The sequence below is a fragment of the Alnus glutinosa genome, chromosome 7 (genome assembly GCF_958979055.1).
Source record: "Alnus glutinosa chromosome 7, dhAlnGlut1.1, whole genome shotgun sequence".
NCBI lineage: Eukaryota > Viridiplantae > Streptophyta > Magnoliopsida > Fagales > Betulaceae > Alnus > Alnus glutinosa.
In genome coordinates, this window is record NC_084892.1 from 24,578,289 (window position 1) to 24,600,219 (window position 21,931).

General features: G+C 37.2%; 2 protein-coding genes across 3 annotated transcripts; both read right to left on the bottom strand.

The window, feature by feature from the left end:
- Positions 1–6,821: 6,821 nt before the first annotated feature.
- Positions 6,822–9,656, bottom strand: LOC133873362 (uncharacterized). Its single transcript, XM_062311078.1, has 4 exons — positions 8,486–9,656; positions 8,149–8,371; positions 7,684–8,043; positions 6,822–7,068 (listed from the first exon to the last, which is right to left on the bottom strand). Exons 1-4 carry the CDS (start codon positions 9,654–9,656, stop codon positions 6,822–6,824), a joined length of 2,001 nt encoding a protein of 666 aa, XP_062167062.1.
- Positions 9,657–11,821: 2,165 nt separating this feature from the next.
- Positions 11,822–16,433, bottom strand: LOC133873929 (transcription factor AS1). 2 transcript variants are annotated; one of them, XM_062311730.1, is made up of 2 exons: positions 15,802–16,433; positions 11,822–13,204 (listed from the first exon to the last, which is right to left on the bottom strand). In XM_062311730.1, exon 2 carries the CDS (start codon positions 13,146–13,148, stop codon positions 12,078–12,080), a length of 1,071 nt encoding a protein of 356 aa, XP_062167714.1. In that variant the 5' UTR covers positions 13,149–13,204; positions 15,802–16,433; the 3' UTR covers positions 11,822–12,077. The 2 variants fall into 2 exon arrangements, with proteins under 2 accessions (XP_062167714.1, XP_062167715.1); XM_062311731.1 differs by lacking the exon at positions 15,802–16,433 and adding an exon at positions 15,507–15,652.
- Between the last annotated feature and the right edge of the window lie 5,498 nt (positions 16,434–21,931).

The window sequence follows — 21,931 nt, forward strand, 5'->3', positions numbered from 1 at the left end:
CTAATTTTCTAAAGAAGCCTATGCTTACGGTTACGGAGAGGGCCCAACACGTTTTTTTTTCAAAAAAAAATATTTCTTCTGGTATCCAAAACCCATCTTGATCCCCAACAAGTCAAACGATCGTTTCATCTTAAGCCCACTTTTAAAGGGTAATGAGGACACGAGTTGGGGAGGCCTCATCTTCGGGTGAAGACTCTGTTGTGGGCCGGCCGGAGCGGGCCGAGAGAGCAAATATTTTAGACTGAAAGACATGCACGAACGTTGTCGATCTGCTGTAAGGTTTTATTTCTTGAGGAGGTGGATGGGTGTAGCGGCGGCCTATAGTATTGAGAGTTAGAGCGCCGAACACACGTTTTATTTATGACCTAGCACTAGCAGCCGCCCGTGCATGTGTTATATATAGAGAGATAGACGTCTCTCTCCAGTTTTAAGGAGGACCGAAAACACGTTATTCGATCTCTAGGGGATTGCAGCACTGAACGCACAGACTTGTACGTTCTCTGGCCAGGACTGACTGGCAGCACCGAGAGACACACGTACGTACGTTTTACTCATCCACGTACACCGGCCTGTAGCAGTTCGTGCGCGCATTTTGTTTTGCACGTTTCTTCTTGCAAGGTTGTTCTTTTGTAAGTCTTTTCTATTTGTTTTTTTTTTTTAGGTTTTCAATTCAAGTTAGAATGTTATTTTTAGTCACGAGAGGCTAAAATATTTAACTAAAGTTGAAGATGATCGAAACCTCCCAATTGATTAACACGCATTCTTGTTATTTTATTTTATACGATTCCGATGTTTATCAGAATATTGTTCAAGTCCAATTTAGTTAATTGATTTATTTCAAGTAATTGGGGATTGCAGCATTGAATACACTGTTTAAAGTTAACATGCTAAATAATATTATTTAGTAAATTGTTATATCACTGGAATTACATGATAATGAAAATCATCTATTTTTTTTTTTTAATAAGTGTTAATCCAATATTAGTGATTTTAACTGTCACGTCATCTCAATTATATAGCAGTCATATAACAGTCTACTAACTATCATTACTCGATATATATATATATATATATAAAGTCAACATAATTAGTATGGTTTAATTTGATTGCCACCAAATTAATAATTGCAATGGTGCTCTAAGTATGGTAATATTGGTGTACAAGGATTCTCTTATTTAAATACGTACGGTTTTCCCTCTTATATATGTCCCTGCATTAAAAACATGGATTTAAATACTGTAATTAATATAGTTTCTTCCTAAATTGGAAAGGAATTATAAAACCCTAGCTGGACTCACTTTTAGACGATCAAAGGACCTGTCTGCGTGAAAGTAATTAAATTAATTACGAGTGAATTGAAGAGGGCTCCCACGTCCCAATATCTCTCTTTTGTTCAGCCTCCTTCATACAAATTCTTCATGCTATTGAATCATTGATCTCTCTCCCTATAGGTCAAGATCATGTCACTCACGAATTCTAACAGTAGCTTACAAAACTCCACCGACTTGGAGAACATGATCACGGCCGCGTGGGAGATGCCGCAGCAGGCCAATTCTCCAAATCCGACGGAGTATTTTTGTCAGCAGAGCCTCGATATTCAACTGTCCAAACTCCTCCGACAACTGGTTACTGTAAGTTTACTTGTTATATATTAGCAGAAGTTGATGATGTCGGTAGAAAAAGAGTACGCTCTATATATATATATATGCTAACAAATAATTTCTTGTCTTTTGTTTGAAATAGCAATCAACGTCACAGTTAAAACGAGCATCGGCAAGGCAAGCAAGAGACGGGACAACCAGTGTAGTAGGAGAAATCTCGGTTTCCTTCAGACTTCCTGAATATTGTTGTATTGACATTACAGAGGTGGACCAAGTACGACGTAGTTTCATTACCTTGTGATCATTAAAGTCGATCTCCTTTAATTATTTAGTTCTCTGTTTTATGATTTTCACAAAAAAGAAGAAGAAGAAGAAGAAATACATACATACATACATGTGTGTGTGTTATATTTTCTTAGTGATTTCATAACTTTGTTTAATTTGCAGATAATTAGGTCACCAGTGCCCCAAGATGGGGACCTCAACAACTTTAATACCCAGAATGTGCCTCAATTTTCTTTCTCTGAGAGGCTAGACGGATGGAAAATTATGCGCAGAATTCGCAGCAGTGGAGGATCATGCGACATGGTAATTTGATTGACTTCTTGTTCAGATCTCACTAACTTTTATTGGCTTGCATGTAATGACTTTAAAGTAAAGCCTGCATGTTCTATGAAGTGAGCACTTCAAATCTAGACATCTGCAATCTTACAATACTAAATTGACACTTTTTAAAGTTTATAGGTATGATTGTAAAAGTAATGAAATATCAGTGATAATAAGTGAAGTTTTTCAAAATATAAAAAATTAAATGTTAGTAATTTACTCACTGAAATGTTTCATATACAGTATTATCATCATGAAAAATCACGCCGAACATTCCGGTCAACCGTTGAGGTTGTCAATTTTTTGCTTTATGAGGCTTATCCAGATAAACCACAGACAACAAATAAGAACAAATCGGAAGGAGAATATTTGGTGAGTTGGAGATGCAACTACATGTTATTAATTCCTTGATAATATTGAAGGCTATTCATTATAATACTAGTATTATAATATTTTCAGGAACATAGAAGAGGAATACTACTGAAGAGGAAAATGACATCTCCAATTTCCGGTAGTAGTCCCAGTAAGTCAAAGGAAAAGATGTGCTTCTCATCATCTAACATTTGTGAGGAATACATGACTTCAACAGTGGAGGAACTTTTAGCTGCTGCATATATGAATCTTTTAAATTCTTCAAAAGAGCAACATGAAGAGTTCTTACCAGACTGTATGGATTCAGAAGTAGCACATGAAATGGTTGAAGAATTTTTGGACTCAGCATATAACAATCTTCTTAATTACTTCAATGATGAAGAAAATGTGTCGCAAGGTAATTAATTATTGCATTCTTGTTTATTACTTAAAAACAGTGATTTAATGCCATTCTCAATATTGGTTTCAATCACTGATTGCAGGATATAAGAGGGGGACGGTTGATGAGCATGAGCATAGAGAAGAAGGGCAAAGCGGTGTAACCCCATCCCTAGAATCGGTATCAGCCAGCCCTATACAAGAGCAAGCAAATCTTGTAGAACTGCAAACTAATCTAGTAAAAGTTGAAGACAATGCAAGCGCATCCTCAAGTTCTGATTCTACCTATATTGAACAATGTGATCTAATCAACCATATTCCACAGGTTTCAAAGTATGATCTTGTATTTTTCCTGGCAAATACTAGGCAAAACAATGGAGATGTTTTTTTAGAGTGTCCAAGTTAAAATTTCTAGATATGGGGAAACTCTCACTTTGTTTATGTAGAAACATATGATGGAATCGATATAATATGAAAGAGAAAAAAATAGGGAAAGCAGAGAGAGAAAGAGACTGATGAAGCGTTAGGGCTTCACCTTGATTGTATTGAAGTATGTAATAAATTATAATAAAATGTGATATTTATAGAGGGATTAAGAGTAGTGAACAAGAAACTATAAGCTTAAGGTAGAGAATAAACCCTATGAGAAAATAGAACAAAACCTAATTTAAAGAATATAAAATATTTTTCGTGCTCGGATGGGTCAAGTAGTAAGGTCCCAATCGCTTTCGTGTCCAGACGGCTTGCAGAGGGATTGGACCAAGAATCACAGGTTCAACGTGTGTTTGGACGGAACCTCAGTGTGTCTGGGCAACTTGGACAGAGAGTTCAATTTTGGTCATGTGACCGGACGGATCGACCCAAGAGTCAAGATGCACCTTTCACGTCCGGTGTGTCCAGATGACTCACTAACTTGTTCGGACAGGCCAGGATATAAGTTGGTTGGACACGTTTTTAGCCTACTTTTCTCCCCTATTCTTCCATTTTTCACTAAAATTCTCTCTTCTCTCTCCTAGGGTTGCATCCAAACCCTAGATCCTTGTGTTTTGAAGCATCCAAACCCAAATCCAACACCAAAAACGTGATCCTCGATGTAAAATCATTGTTTTCACCGATTGGTTTGAGGTAAATCTATATATCCTAACTTTTTCTTACATTTGGTGTTGATCCTTAGAGTTTGAGTTTAATCCCTCAAATATCTCTAAGCATTTGGTGTTTAGAGGAGTTATAAACAACTTATAAGCAACGAGTTAGAGTGTGGTGTCGAGAAACTCCAATTTGGGTTGAAATTCAAGGTAAGACTCAAACCCTAGATTTTTTTTCAAGTGTTTTAAATTAGGATTTTTTGTGTCAACCCTAAAATTTTCCTGTGGGTTGGTGTTTTTAGTTGTTAGGTTGTCAAACAGAACCCTAGAAATTCTATGGGTTACCATGATAAGGGCTCTTGAAGCAAATCAAGAAGCCAAGTAGAGTATAGGCTTATAAATGTTATGGGTTAGTCTTAATGTGTTGTTGCATTGTAAAATACAGTTGCATATTGCGAGGCTTACACTGAGGATTCCTTCATAAGCTCTCAATGAAGCAGCTTATGTGAGTATTTATTTCATTAAAAAAAAAAATACTAAGTTTTTGTACCTTTATGATATTACAAAATGTTAATATTTGCTTTGATTCGAGCCGATAATATTTTGTGATGGTAAGTATTTTTAGAATGCTATCAATACCTTAAATTATGTTAAGATATGATTTGATGATGTTTTATGAGCTTCAAGTATATTTGTGAAAAAATGAGAAGGAGATTTGATTTATGAGTTTTATGATGAATGAATGATTTCATGATATGTTGAAAATGACATGAAAAATATATGATGATAATTGATGCATGAGTGTGTTAAAGGATGGACATGATGATTACATGGTATGAAAGCATAAGCATAGAACAAAATCATGAGCGCAAAATGTAAGACAGTTTGGAATCCCATCGGCAACTCAAGTGTAAGACCAGTTGGGCTAAAGTCCCTTCGACATCAACAACAAACCATTTGGGTTAAAGCCTCATTAGCACAATGTAGCACAAGACTGTTTGGATTAAAGTTGCATCGGCTGCTCAAGTGTCAAACCAGTTGGGTTTAAGTCCCTTAAGCATCAACAACAAAACAAGAAAAACAGATGAAATGCAAGCATAACATAATGATGACATGTGACATGATTTATTATGGTACTAGATGTATAAATATGTATATAAGTTTGAATGGAACATAACATATGCATAGTGTTACAGTTAGATTGCATAGAATGATTGATGTGGGATTCCATACTAGAAGTATTAATATACCTACTAGTTTGAATGGAACAGATCATATGTATAGTATTATGACTGGTTTACATATGATGGTTTATAAAGCTTCATGCTTAGATGTGCTTGTATTTTCCAAAAGTTTTCAAAGCTTGTATATATACAAGTATTGCTAAGTAATATATATATATATATATATAAAGCGTGTTGTAGATGGGTTTATATGTATGTGTTTTCAAGTGGGAGATTGAAACATGTATGTATATTCACAGCTACGTAGTATGATTTCACATGTTTATAAAACGTTAGTGTTTACCTTATCAGGTAGGAAGTAAGTTTAAGAAATAATTGTCACACCCATGGTAGTTGTTATTGTAAACGTATGGGATAGAAAAATATGTAGGCTCATTGCAAAAACTTAGTAAGTTTTATACTGGTGAGACCGTGGGCTTATTATTCTACCCATACATATAAAGCGTGTTATAGATAGGTTTATATGTATGAGTTTCCAAGTGGGAGATTGAAACATGTATGTATATTCACAACTGCGTAATATGATTTCACATGTTTATAAAACGCCAGTATTTACCTTATCAGCTACGAAGTGAGTTTAAGAAATAATTGTCACACCCACGGTAGCTGTTATTGTAAATGTATGGGATAGAAAAATACGTTGGCTTATTTCGAAAACTTAGTGAATTTTATATTGCTGAGATCGTATACTCATTATTCTACCTATGCAAATGTGGCAACCACCACGATCGTATAGATGATGATGTTTTGGCTGCAAGTACCGCAGATGTCGATGATGACTCTATAACTTTGTATTTGAATTATTACAATTGAGGCTATACATATCAGTTGCAAGGGTTGGACTTATGGATAGTCCTCTTTTGGTGTAGTACTTTTGTATATAACTACGTGTCGCATGTGACACCTTTTGTATAGCTATTCTTTTGATATGTAAACAATATTTGATTAAGCTTTAAATACTTAAACAATTATATGGTTCTGGCTATTGTAATTATTTCTCTTAGTTAATATTAGAAGTTTCCCTTGCTATATGTATAATCTCTTATACGTTATGCCCAAATTATTAAATGTGTTGTGTTTAGGTTGGTCCATGGCTAATCGTCATGTCAATGTGATGATTCGTTTTGTTATAAAATAAAAAATGGGTCATCATACTTGGCCTTAAGAACCATTGATGAAGCTAATAATGATCTTGTGTGGCAAGAGTGCAAAATGTATGTGAACTCAAATGGGAAAAGATCCAGTGCAACGCGAGCAAAGTTAGGAAGTGAGCTCGGGTTGTGGAACGCTACTAGAAGAGGTGGTCAGAGTGTTACAGTGACGATGGCTAGAGGGTTGTAGGAGGGGGTTGTCAAAGGCGTGGCCAAAAGGCTACCAGAAGCGTTGGCCAACGTGCTGTCAGAGGCAATAGTCGGGGGGCTGTCGGAGGAAGATGTAGGTGGGGCAACTAGAGGGCAGTGGTGGCCAGAAGACGGTGACAATAGTTGGAGGACAATGGCTCGAGAACAGTAGCAGTCAGACAATGGCTGGCCAGCTTAATGTCGAAGAGCGGTAAACGGAGGATGGCTGAAAGAGGCGATACTAGAGATGTTTGCTAGCATTAATGGCAGGATCAGAGGTAGGCTGCCAGTGGACAGCCAGCGGAGGCGGAATGCTGAATGAGGGTACCAATAGTGGTTGCTAGTGGCCAGATAGTAAATGGTGCAGCTGTGAACGGCTGGTATGAGGCTACCAATGGCGCAGTAAGCCAGGTTGAATGTAATGGCTTTGTCATAGCTGACACTGCAAACCAGGGGATATGAGCCACCAAAGGAATATACATTTTTTGCCTTAATATGTTCATGTAAGTAATCGTTGACAAGTATATTCATAAATATAAATATGACGGTTTGTATCGTGATTTCATGATCATCGTTTGTCAATGCATCCTTCATAGGCAACCATAATACGAAAGCTTACTTAATTACTTTGACTAGCTAGAAAAAATCAAATCAATTCCACCATACCACTTGCATCTACCTATCTCTTAGTGCATCTCGTGTCTCTAAACTTATGTATTTTCCTGACTTAGAAATCATCCATCTCGGCCTATCATTCTCCCCTATTTCCACCAAAGGCAAACTGCTTTGTATTTTTTTTTTTTTTTTTTTTGATGAATAAGAGCTTTATAGACTAAACAAAAACACCAACACACTAGCAAGCTGGACAACTATCTACCCAAAAGGGCTTACAACCAAAAAAAAAATAAAAATACAATCAACAGCCCTTACACAAACAATTCTCAACAACAACACAGAAAAACAACACCAGAATTAAAATCAATCCATCAACAAGTTATGCAGAAGACGGATATTGACCATAGATCTATGATACTGCCCCTTCCCCATAAGCCTTGACCTGATTTCCCATTTGATCCTTGCAATAAGGCCTTCCTTTGAATACACCACATTACCATGAATCAAATTATTACGTTGAATCCAAATATGATAAACAACAGCCCCTAGACTCAATTTACAGAGCCTAGTTTTAAGGCTTTTACCTTTCAACTGCATCATACACCAAATAGCCACATCATCCCAATCCACAACTGGAAAAGGTTCCAAGCAACTTTGCATTACATTCCTCCAAATCCGACGGCTGAAACTACACTTGAAGAACAAATGATCACGACACTCAATACATGCTCTGCAGAATGGACATAAGATGTCACCCTCATAACCCCAAATGCACATTTTTTCCTTGGTAATCAAAGCATCTCTGAACACCAACCAAAGCAAAAAAGAATGCCTAGGAATAGCCATAGGAAACCACACTAGCCTCCACCACTCAACAATGGTTTCCTTCTTCGTCAGAGTATCTCACGTTTCTGCACAATTATAAACTCCATTTTTAGCTTTCCAAATAACCTGGTCATCTAACCCAATTGTCACTAGTGAAAGCTGACTTTGAATATGGACCAGTAGATCAAACCGAGCATAAGGCCAATGCCACTCCCCCCTCTTGATGATGGAAGAAAGTTTAGCATCAATACAACTACCAGCATCATAAACAGGACGAAAACCATATATGTCCATTAAGTAGCCATCTGGATGCCAACAATCCAACCATAAGAAAATCCGAGTACCATCACCTACCTTGAATCTTAAAAACTCCTTAGCAATTTCTCTTAGCTTAAGAAGTTGCTTCTAGCTCCAAGAACAAGATTTAGGAATAGAAATCTCCCAAAAACTTCTACCCTTTAACCAATTCTTATCCACCCATGCAACCCATAAAGATCCAGCCTGTGCAAAAAGACTCCATATGTGCTTCAACATGGCTGCCTGGTTCCAAATGGCCATGTTCTTAATACCTAGACCCCCTTCTTTTTTAGGAAAGCACACTTTATCCCACGCCACTTTAGCTCGAGCATAAGAATCATTGCCATTCCAAAGAAAACGGTTCAGCTTCTGCTCCAACAACCGGATAATTTTCAAAGGCAGGATAAAAATTCTAGACCAAAAAACCTGCAAGCTAAACAGAACCGAGGAAATCAACTGCAACCTCCCAGCAAAAGAAAGGTGTTTGACACACCAAGAGTCGATTCTAGCAGTGAATTTAGCAATTAAACCTTCACAATCCGCAGCTGACAGCCTCTTTGTAATAAGAGGCAGCCCCAAATACCGGATAGGGAACCGGTCTTCCTTCATCTGCAGAGCATTCAGCAGACCCTCTTTCTCAACTGGTTTAACACTAGAGCAAAAGAAAGAGCTCTTTGCTGGATTAACCTTCAAGCCCGAGAGACTTTCAAATTCGCCTAGAATGTCTTTAATCGAAGAGATAGAAGACAAGTTAGCAGCAGAAAATATAAGTAAGTCATCCGCAAAACAAAGATGAGTTAGATTTAAATCATGACATTTCGGATGGAAGCTAAATCTAGAAATGGAAGAAGAAGCTCCCTCAGCCAATAAAAGGGAAAGAACCTCCATAGCAACAGCAAATAAGTAAGGGGAGATAGGATCCCCTTGTCTTAATCCCTTTCTCCCTTGAAAATATCCCACAAGAGTACCATTAATAGAAATAGAGAATCGAGGGCTAGTAATGCACTCTCTAATCCACCCAACAAACTTCAAAGGAGCACCAAAACTTATCAAACAATGCAACACAAAGTTAGAATCCACTGAGTCATAGGCTTTCATAAGATCAACCTTCAGAGTACATCTAGGTTTTCCTTGACTTTTATGATAATCACTAACCAACTCCTCTTTGAGTAACCTTCCAGATTTGAAGAAATCCAAAACCGCCTCAACTACTAAATCTCCAACAATAGGCCAAGCTTTATGGTATAATCCAGTTGAAAAACCATCTGGTCCTGGAGCCTTATTTTTTTTCATAGAAATAACTACTTTGTATTTCTACCAGATCTCATATCGAGTTGGCCTCCAATTCCAATTTCCTTCTTTAAGAACAGCAGATAATTTGGCTTCCATTTTACTTTGCACATCATACACCACTCGATGGCCATATTTCTCATAAAGCATCCCTTCCGAATGCCACCAATCAAACCATAAGTGAATATTTCTTCCATTTCCTACTTCAAACTCCAAAAACTTTCTAATTTCTTCTCTCAATTTCAATATCTTCCTCCAGCTCCATGTACAAAAGTTTGAAGAACTTTACTCCTTCCCTTCAGTGTTTTAATGGTATTTTTTGTTTTGTTTTCAATCACTTATAGCAGGAAACATGAGGGGAAGAGTTGAGGAGCCAAAAGAAAAAGGGCAAAGCAGTGTAACCCCATCCTCAGAATAGGTACGTGTAAGCCAACCCTATACAAGAGCAAGCAAATCTTGTAGAACTGCAAACTAATTCAGTAGAAGTGTAGGACTATCCTGCTGAAGTGGAAGCCAATACATGTGTATCCTCAAGTTCTCCTGCCAATACTGAACATTGTGATATGATCAACCATATTCCATAGGTTTCCGAGTATGAGCTTGTATTTTAACTCGCTAATAATAGGCAAAACTACATGGATATTTTTTAGAGTGCCCAAGTTAGTATTTTCTTTCAAAGAAAATTATCGAAATCCTGGGACAAAATTTCAATCGATATTTATGGTCTGGTACTGATTCAATCAGAGCTAGAGCTAAGGTGTCTTGGGACTTGGTTTGTGTTTCGAAAAGAGAAGGTGGATTGAGGGTGAAAAGATTGGAGGACTGGAATAAATATGCTATTATGAGGTACATCTGGAATCTATATGCAAAGGCTAGATCACTTTGGGTTGCTTAGAGAAAGGAGTATTTGGATAGTGAAAATCCCTCAGTTGTGTTCATGGAGCTGGAGAAAAATTCTGAAATTTGCGTGCCATAGCCTGGAGTTTCATTCAATTTAAGGTTGGGTATGGAAGTGATGTTCATCTTTGGCTTCATAGATGGCATCCAAATAGGATACTTTATGAAAAGTTTGGCTATAGAGTTGTTCATGATGCTGGCAGCAGGGTAGAAGATAAATTGGCAACTGTTTTAAAGGATAAAACCTGGTGTTGGCAACCAGCGCAGTGAGATAATTTGGTTTGTATCCAAAGTAATATCAGGGAGGTGGATCAACTCGTTTGGAATATTTCTAAGAAATGTGTGTATACTTGTGAAGAAACCTGGGAAGCTATTCAGGTAAAATGTCCAGAAGTTTGTTGGCTGGAAGATATATGGCTTTTCTAGGGCTATTTCAAAACAACCATTTGTACTTTGGTTGCCTGCTATATAGACTGCTTATCAACCGGAGAAATGATGCTAAAATGGGTATATTTGTTGAATTCCATATCCTATTTCATTCTTTTATAATAATGAACTACAATATATCACATTTTTAACTCTCATTTATTGTAATGCTAATATGACAATCCCAACCAACCCTTTAATTTTTTTTATTTTTTTATTTTAATAATGACTGATCCAAGGGTTGATTAAAATTGAGTCATCAATTTTATGAAATAAAAATGTAATCCATACATCAATCATCTTATAGTAACACATAGGTAGACCTATATATATATATATATATATATATATAAAAGTAACATATAGGGAGAATGGATGGATACGAACAATAAAGACAGTGAGGTAGAGATTGAGAATAGCTACGACAGCAATCCTAAATCCTATGTAGAATCCAACATATGAAAGATAAACCACATCTAAATAGGTAAGTAAATCTCCTTCTTGAAGCAATCAATAAACCAGCATGAACAAAACAGAGTAATAATCCAGCACTTGATGAACCAGCAACCACGACAATCCAAGGACATTGGTCCTCAATCTTGCTCGTAACGTATTCTCGACTTCTACTAAAACTGATTTTTTGCATTGTGGCTTACAAAAAACTTCATCCAACCTTCCATGTTTCCATATTCGGTATCAGAAATTCTAAACACACTCCCACTCACACTCCCACACTTTCAAGTGCACACTACCTGACCGTAGTTCAAGATGTAAAAATACCGGTGACTCCAAAATCTAATCCAGAGTATGCACTAGCAACAAAAGAAAAAATGAAAGGCCAGATAGATTCAAGCAACAATTGAATATAACCATATCATACAGCTAAAAGGAAAAAAAAAAAAAAAATGCACGTAGAGCAGGTTCAGCATATGCTACCTTACATTCAGTCGGTCCAGCCAATAAGTAGACAGTAAAGATAAAAAAGACACCTATTATAGATTATAAGAGGAGGAATGGACACAACGTGATCAAGCAAACAAGATAGGAGGAGCGCATAGGATTTAGACAAACATGATACAACCACCCCACTATGGATTTTCCTCATCGGCCATTATCAGCAAGCCTGGGTCTGCAGCCCGTCTGCTCAAGAAACTTGGTAAGACGCAAGTGCTTTGCAGCCCATTGTTCAGCCAACTTCTGCTCCTTGGCTTCTGCATCCCTCCTTAGTCCTGCCAATTGTTCCCTGTATTCTGCTTCGATTCTATCTAGAGCACCCTTCTGCTCTTCCCTGAGAGCCTTCACCTTTGCCTCTATCTCTTCCATCTTTTCCCTCCTCCGGCATGCCTTCTCCGATTCCAGTTGCAGCTCTACCCTTCTTAACCTCCAGGCTGCTTCCTTCTTGTGTGCTACCCAAGCACGGTGCCCTTCTTCCAAATCTCTGCAGCACTCCACCAATTCAGATATCAGCATGCTCTCTCCGCAACCGGATACTGACCCTTGAGGTGGCAAATTGCCGAAAACATGAGGGGTATTATCTGGTCCTCTATCAGGCTGCAACCATGGGATTGAGGGAGGGGCTGCAACCGTTGAGGGAGAGAGACTAAGGGTTACAGACGGGGAGGGTGGCCTGACTGAGGAGGTGCCGTTGGAATTAGAAAGCCATGGAGGTAGCAAAGCTGGTGCAGGAGCAGGTGGGTCACTATGCAGAAAACCTCCATTGGAAGTGGCCATGAGATATGCTGGGGCAGCTCGCTCTTTCACTAGCTTCTCTGCAAAAGTCTCAAGAATCCTATCGTACTTGCCGTCTTCAATGGGGTCAACTGCCTTGTTATTCTCCTTTTGCTCCCTTTGCTGCTTCTCTTTAAACACTTCCCACCACTTGCCTAGTCTCTTGGCAGTACGACCTGGGACTTCAGCTGCAATTTTCTTCCATTTGTTGCCATGTTTGGCTTGAAGGCGGATAACAAGACGCTGCTCCTCTTCAGTTAGGGATCCTTTCTTTATGCCAGGTTTGAGGTAGTTCTTCCACCTTTCTAAGCAGGATTTGGCATCTCTGTTTAGGGTTGTGTTCATGCGCTGTGACACGAGATTCCACTCCCTAGGGCCATATTGTTTGACATATGCTCGTAACAATGCGTCCTCCTCAGCTCTCCAACGCTGTCTCTCCTTCATTTCCAGATGCAAACTCCACTGCCCATTGCCTCAAACTTAAACTCCTCATAATGTATCTGGAAGTTTTTCAAAAGATGAAAATATGAGAGCTCCAGAAACAGATTATCAATTAATATATAAGACTAAAGCACTCCTAGAACGCGAAGATAAAACTAATAAACAGGACAACAGCAAATTCAAAAGATACGAACAGCTACGAATGAACCTACAACAAGCTAAAGGAATCAAGAAGTAATTTGTACCCTACACAACGGATTCTTGTATAAGAAAAAAGGTTCGCAGCAACCAAGGGTACAAAAAGCTGAAAGTGGCAATTAATGAACTGCCTAAAATAACGGTACAAAAGCTGAAAGTGGCAATTGGAAATTCTGTAGCTTTTTAATTCCTTCATTTCCTCATGGAAGTCTGACAATAAAAAACCATAGAAATCGCAAGTATGTTTTCCTCATTGTACAAAAGATGGGGCACTTTTCACTAGACATATAATGACATTGAACAACTGATCCAACAATTGTTCAAAAAAAAAAAATTAAAAAATTTGTTTTAGGATTTCCTCAAACTTAAATAGACAAGGATCCAGGTAAAGTCACATATGATGCCTAAACCAACCAGACTTGCAAGATAAGTATATTCAGATTTACTAAAAAACAAAGATAGAATTCTGCTGTTTCTTTAGTTCAGCTCATCTGCTCATATAATAGCCACCACAGCAATAAGCATATCGGCCAAACAAATCAAAATCACAGTGCACATTATGGTGCTATATATATAACAGGGGTGTCCCCACCTTCGGTGAGACTAATCCCCTGCAGGGAGCTAGCGCAGCAACCCACCGCCACGACTCCCCACTTAAATTACGAGTTTTATCCCAGGGGGAATGAACCCGAGACCGTGCGCCTCACCACACAGTCCCTTACTAGCCCTTACCACTGGGCCTCCTCGTGGGTGGTCTAAATATAATTCTCAACAAGAGTATTGGGTACAAGCTAGTCCCAATTTACTTTATAAAACTAATTACCCCTTAACTACAACAATGACAACCAACCTATGAAAATGTCACATAAAAATATGCTAGAATGGGATTTGATTCTTACACTACATTATCACAATAACTGCACAACAACCCCTCACATGAGGCTGGGTCCCAGTATGTTGGGCCCATCCTCATATGAGGGGTTGTTGTGCAGTTGTTGTATTAGTGTTGTAAATCTAACATTTTCCAGTGTCAATAATGTGGATTTATATACATGACTTGTCTTATTGGCAATTTAACACTGCATAACAATACAAGTGAATATGCATCAGTAAGAAGAGGCAAATATGCCAAAATTTTAGTTAATACTCTCAACATATAAGCCCCAGAATTTTCTTGTAAAAGACAATGTTATAGTGAGATATACAATTGTAAATATAACGTCGATGTGGCATCACAGTTTTCTAGATGTTTGAACATCTACCAGTGAGTCAAGAAGTGTGTCAACCACAAACCTTGATCACATTCACTTTCAACTTTTAAATCATACATTTTGCGTTGCAAACTTCATTTTATCGTGAAACATAAGGAACAGAAGAATTAAGCAGAGGCAAATCCAAATACAGCAAAAAAAATACGATTTTGAGTTGGTATAGCAATTACTCATTCTAAATATTTAATGTCCTTATAACTACGGATGGCATACACAAGAATGCAATACAAATATGAGTTTGAAACAGCAAAACAAACATTACAAATACAAATCCCGCAATCCGAATCTGGGATGAACTGTGAAAATGCAGCATTTTTAGAGCTACAGCACAAATTCGTAATGACGAATAATCCTTACATGGGTTGGACTCAATTCATCCAGAGAATGACAGTGTTGGGATTCAAGAAATAAGAAGTTACAAAATAAAATAGAATATTCAAGAGGATCTACGTGAAGAATGAGGAACTAACCAAAGGAGGAGAATATACAATATCATTCTTTTTGACAAGTGAAAATACCTGACATCATTTAAAATTTTCTTTAAAAAAGCGATTGGAACCAGGTTAAAATCGTTGCTAATCCAATAGTAACTAATATTTAAAAAAAAAAAAAAAAAAAAAAATCGGAAAACAAATTGTTTCCGACACGACCTTCAAAGCCAGAAACTTCCCTGTAAGATAATCCAAATATTCATCCTACACAATACATAAAGTTTGCATGACCACGTACACAGCCATACTTAATAATCATCACTAATTCGAAATGGGATCTGGCTGAAGGCAATAATTGAGGATGAAAAGGCAAATATCAAACTCAATTACTTCACTAGCAGATAAATTTGAAAAACTGGAAAAAAAAGAAAGAAAGAAAAGAAAAGTTAATATTATTTAACCGCATCAATGATGGTATTTTTGGTCCAGGACAACATGAACGCAAAGCCCATTAAGCGCTATGCTTCAACATAGCTTTTATTCGAACTTTTTTCTAGTTTCTCTTTCGTTCCCAACCGTTTCTCAGCAACAAAACAGCACAGGGAAAACCAGAACAAACCCAAATTTCTTAGGCATATCAAGAGGAAAAGTACTTCTACTACTACTACTACTACTTTAACATTTATCGAAACGAAAAATACAACAATAACCAGATACCACTGAAAAAGAACAAAACAGCTACAGAAAGACGCTTACATTCCCTCTTAACAACACAGAACCGGGCTTCGTCGTCGACGCATCTCCAGCTCAATGAAACAGAGACGTATCTTTAAAAAAGAATAGAATTTGGAAAACGCTGAAGACTCAAACCCTAGAGCGAGAAAAAATCCCAAGCCTAGAGCGAGAGATAGAGAGAGAGAGAGCACGGAGCATAGTAAATGGGACCAGAGAGAGAAATAGAGGAGCAAGAAATGAGAGATTAGACTATACCGAAAAGAGCGATAAAGCTAAGACAACACATAGAGAGAAAAGAGAGAGAGAGAGAGCTGACAGTGCGCGAAAAAGGAGGGCACGCGAATGGGGAGGAAAGGAGGCCAAACAGAGAGAGAGAGAAAGCGACGCTGACGTCCTTTGGGGAATTTGCTACCGTAAGCCCCGGTGCTCGTTTCACCCCCTCCGCCAATACCCCCCTTGCATTTATACTGTTGCATAAAGCTAAATAGGAAACCATGAGCGAGAGAGATACAGAGCTTAGCTTATAGCGTTAGAGAGAGAGAGAGAGAGAGAGAGATTGGTGCATTTATGTTCCAGAGGCGTACGCTCGATTTCAGCGCTTAAAATGCGCCACCTTCCGTCCTTTCACAGCTTTCTGTTTGTTTCGGGCTAACATAATACTGTAATCCTTTCAAAAAAAAAAAACATAATACTGTAACAAACATGCTTGCGCCCCGTTAATACGTGTTGGTTTTATCATTACAAGGCTGTCATATTCAGTAAAACACAGCTAAATTAAAAGCTCCCGTCGACCTTCGATTTCAATCGTTGACGCCACCTGGGTCAGGGAAAAAAGGCAGTACGGCGAGTTACATTATTGGGAAGCGGGCCACACCATGCACGTGGCGTTTAACGGGTTAGGTGAAATTCTACCCCAACGTCTCTCCGTGGTCCCCCAGGCCCACTCGTGAACCTGTTTTCGCCTGTGATCAAGAACCCGTCATTCCGAGATTTCGGCGCACATTAGCGAACTCACCCAAGTCTGGAAACCTTCAGGGTGGGGGAAAAATAAATGCCACAGATGACCGATCAGGCAGACGGGCGAAGCATCTAACCGTTGGTTTGATAAATAATGGTGATCATGATGATGAAAGAATGGTGGTGGCCCCCGAGGAAATTCTGATCCCATTGCGTCACAGTCACATATAGAGACAAGAGTTGTTCTTGTGTCTATGTAGCTCACAGGCTACGACCCTATGAGCAATAAGGGGGGCGGTGATTGCGTAAGCCTAGAGGGGAATAGGGAGAACAGGTGGTCATCAATAAAGGAGACCAGCAGAGAGGAAGGATAGGGTAGGGTGGATCGTAGGGGATCGGGGGAGGATCTTCTGGAGCCATCATTAGGAGTCGGGGTGATCGAGGTGTGAGTGACACGTGGAAGGTGGGGGCCCAGAAACTGAGTGGGGGTGTGGAGGGGACTGTAGTCCGCGTTTCACGGCACAAGGAGACGAGTCTGATGGAGACGCGACCTTCTGCTCCGCGCAGAAGCGCGCGCAGGAGAGTCAGTGATACGTTACGTCGGTTTTTTCCTTGCCTCTCTCTTTTTCTCTCTCTCACTCTCTGTACTTGGACGTGGTGGGTCCTTTTTTTATCTTCCTCCCTCTCCCTCTCCCTCTCCCTCTCTCTCTTTTTAAATTCTGGGTTCACCGTACAAAAAACACTCACATCAGACCCGTAGTTCTCTACGTTCCCTCGTATTCCTCTTTTGCCCCTCCACCAAACGCTCTATTCCTCGCCCTGCCCTCTCTTCTCGCTGGATTCGTAATCATTTGCTTTGTGGTGCTTCGTTCTCCTTCGGCTTTCTCAATTTGATAGATAAATTTTTTTTTTTTAGTTTATTAAAATATTAATTAAATAATTACTAACGCTCATTTTGTTAAAATACTTTTAGAAACACAAAAATAATTTTTAATTTTATGTTAAATTAAAACACTTTTTTTTTTAAATATATATATATATCAACTAACAAAGCCTCATTATTCTGAAAGTATAATAAATTTAATTAATATTTTCATGCTCTTCTTTATGTTTGGAATCAAAAGCTAAATTAAGAAAACAAAGCTCTTTTTGAAATTAAGAAGACATGCTTTGATAATATCTTAAATCACTAATAAAAAATTAATTTAATTATTTACTTTATATTATAAAAATTTAATTTAATTATTTAATTAATATTATAAAAAAAATTTATGTGTATAGTTACATAAAGAGTGAGGTATGTTATTAGGGTTCGATTGGTTTATTGATTTTAAAATAAGCTATTTCAAAAATAATGATTTTAAAAAATAATTAATGAAAATATAAATTTTAAAAACACAGCTAATAATTGGATAAAATCACGATTCTCCTTTTAAAAACACAATCACTTACGGTTTGAAAACAAAATCTTTTTTCACATTTTTAACTTCTTTTTTCAAATATATTTCACACTTCACAATTTTATTTGAAAACTAAACGCTCTTTATTTTTTGGTTGTAACCAAAAAAGTACAACAAAAGAAAAAAAAAAAAAAAAGTCCAGTTAAAATGAAAAAGGGGAAGAGGGGCATGGTTGGAATAAAAAAAGGAGTGATTTGACACATCGAGCATATGGTAAAATTGAGGGGGATCCTCATTGATCTCCACTTCGAGCCAACCTCTGAAAAGGTAAAAGGTTTTAGTGGTGGAAAATGAGAAAACGAGGGAACTACACAACGGGGGCCGCACTAATCTCCTACTCCTAGGAACCACATCCACTTGCTCCTTAAATCACCACCGTTGGACACTTTGCTACATCAGATAACCAGTACGAGTGCAACACATCAAGCATTCGCTGGACCAGCTGGCGTCTCACAAGTATGCTAGTCTTCCCACGTTACGACGCAGGCCTGACAGATCGTATAGGGATCAGTGAAGAGAGAGAGAGAGGGAGGGCGGGAGAGAAATAAATAGCGCCGTTTATTTATTATTTTTGTTTCTTCTTAAAAAAATTATTATGATATAATATAAATATAAAAGTAATTTTTAATCAATTTTTTTTTTTTTTTTGAAAAAAAAGGTTACCAAAACCATAACTATTTATTATCAGGACTTTATTTTATAGATTTAAAAGTGTACATAATGAGAAGCAGTGAATATCTTATTATATTATTTTAAAAAAATTAAATAAGATGACATATTTATATAATAATGAAAAAAATCCTTGTCGACGAAGAAAGGGTTAAAAAAAGGAGTCCCTCCCTTAACCTCTGTCGTCTGACTCAGACCTCTCTCCCCCCAACTTGGTTAGGTGAAAGGGAGACATCCCAAATCACTTTCAAGATATTCGTTCCTTTAAGCACCGCCTTTCCAAGACGTGTGATTCTTTTGGAAAATGATTTTTTTTTTTTTTTTCCACAAGCTTTCGTTGGGAATTGTGATTAGTTGGGATTAGGAATTTTTATTTTAATGAAAATGAAAATAAGTTATTATTGGTATTCGTGGTTATCTAAATTACAAATCACTCATTATATTATCAATATGAATTCAAAGATCCTTGTGATTTATTTAATTTACACATCGATCTCTCGAGTTAAATTTCGTTAAAAATTTTGACAGATTCTGTTAAACGCTACGTAAGTACCATGTCAGCCAATAAGATAGTGACACGTGTTCATCTTAATAAAAAAATTTTAAAAAAGGAAATGGGTGGCCGCGTGCCACCCCCAGAGGTGGCCTGGGGTGGCCAACAGGCCACTCAAAAAATGCATTTCGGGATGGCCTATTGGCCACCCCCAAGAAGGCCACCCCCGGCCTCCCCCCAAACCAGCAACCACTCTTTTGCCTTTTTTTTAATAAAAAAAAAAATTAAAAAAAAAAGTAAGTTTTATTTATTTATTTTTAAATTTTTTTTATTTTTTTATTAAGATGGATACGTGTCGCCATCTTATTGGGGCTTATGTGGCGTTTAACAGAATCTGTCAAAAATTTTAATGGAATTTGACTCCATGGATTGATTTGTAAATTAAGCCAACCACAAAGATCTCTAAATTTATGTTGATACCACAATGAGTATTTTGTAATTTAGGCCAACCACAGGGAACCAATTGGGCAATTATCCATATTGTTTTTAAACAATGTGACAATATATATTTTTATTGGATTTATAATAAATTTTAGAGAAAAAATCATATTTAGTCTCTAAGTTTTCATTTGATTTGGATTTAGTCCGTATGTTTTCAATTTCAAAAATAAGGTCCTTAATTTTTGCCTAAATTTATATTGGTTTATTTTTATTGGCTACATTCTGGTTGACGCTTCCATAATAGGACCTCTCATTTTCAGGGACTGCTATAAGGGACAACGTAATTCAAAGTCTTCTAAAAAAATATTATAGAATATTAATTCCAAATATGGAATGGATTGATCAAGACATGATATCTGCACAGAATATCCCTAAGAAGATAATTTCTTGTTGAATGAAATATTCTGGAGACTTTACAGCTCAGAAAGTGGGTTTTTCCCTACAGCCCGTTCGGACGCCTAGATGCTAGAGTCCGAACACGAGCCGCCGAGAGTTAAAGTCCTATGAAGGTCCAAACGGCTTAGCAAACGCGAGCCACAAAGAGGAAAAGTCTTATAAAGGTCCGGACGGCCCAACATACGTAAGCCACAAAGAGCAAAAGTCTGTATGAAGGTCCGGACGCAAATGCGTTGACTGCGGACACTAAAAGTACCTTATGCAACCGTCTGGACGCTAGGGTTGCAAGTCCAGACACGTTTTAGTGTTTACTCAAAGTTTTAGTTACAGGTCCGGACGCCAAAAACCAGGTCCAGACGCCGCCTATACAAATCTGAGTTTAAGTAGAATTAGGATTTTCTAAAGCCTATTTAAAGAGGCTCATAGGCTGTTTATTTAGAAAGAATTCGGTACTAAATTCCATTGTGCTAAGAGAGGGTGTTTAGGCAGAGATTGTTAGATTTGCTAGCTCTCTTAGAGTTTTTATGTTGTGTGATTTGATCAATTGAAGTCTAACTTAGGGAGGAGCCCTAAGCTAAATGAGTCCATTGATCATGTATAGGTATTTGTCAGAGTTAGAGGTACAACTACTACATTGGGTTATGTGAGTATTACTGCCTTGTAACTAGCTTTGTCTTCTGAATAGTGAATTATTTCATGGATTTGATTGCCCCGGAGTGATTTTTCTTTTGATAAGAGTTTCCACTTCGTCAACAAAATATTTGTCTCTTTTAACTTTGAAAGTAAAGTAATAGAGCGATCAATTTAAAACTGAAAAAAATAAAGACTCCTAATTAACGTGTGTGTATGTGATCAAAATTGTGCAACAAAATATTAAATGTGGAATTTAAAAGAGACAAATATTTAAAAGATTCAAATGACATTGTATTGGGTGCTAATATGAACCCTAGAGTGTCAAATAAAACACATGTGTCAATTGATCGATCTATTTTTTTTTATTTGTCACATGTGTTTTATTTGACACTCTAGGGTTCATGTTAGCACCCAATATAATGTCATTTTCCATGTCAACATCAAAGTTAACTGTTTTCCATCTAATGTTACAAATCTAAAATATTAGGATGACGAAGAAGATAATTTTTGTTTATTATAAAGTTGGGTCATAGAAGAAAAGAAGAAGAAGATTCTTCTTCTTTTCTTCTATGAATGACTTGGAGTTTAATGATGTGCCATTAATATTAAGTGCTGATATGAATGGTGATGTGTCAATTTAGACATATATGAAATATTACAAACTATTAATTTTGAGTAAAAAAGTGACAAAGAAACCTATTTAAAATTTGTACAAAACCTAAGGAACATATTCTTGAAATTAGAAACTCAATGATTAAATTCAAATAAAATAAAAATCTGAGGACTAAATATGATTTTTCCCTAAATTTCAATAATAATAATAAAAAAATAGCTCATTTTCATTTAACTCGTACAAAGGTTAAGCTCTTATATCTTAAAAAGGGTTTGTATTACAATATATGATTTTCATATTAGGTTAATAATTTTTTTTTTAATTAGAATATTTACGATTTTATGTTTGATTGTAGTTGAATCCTATAAATTTCATTAGCTTTATTGTATTATCTTCACTTACCACATTTGCCCTATAATAGGGTCATCT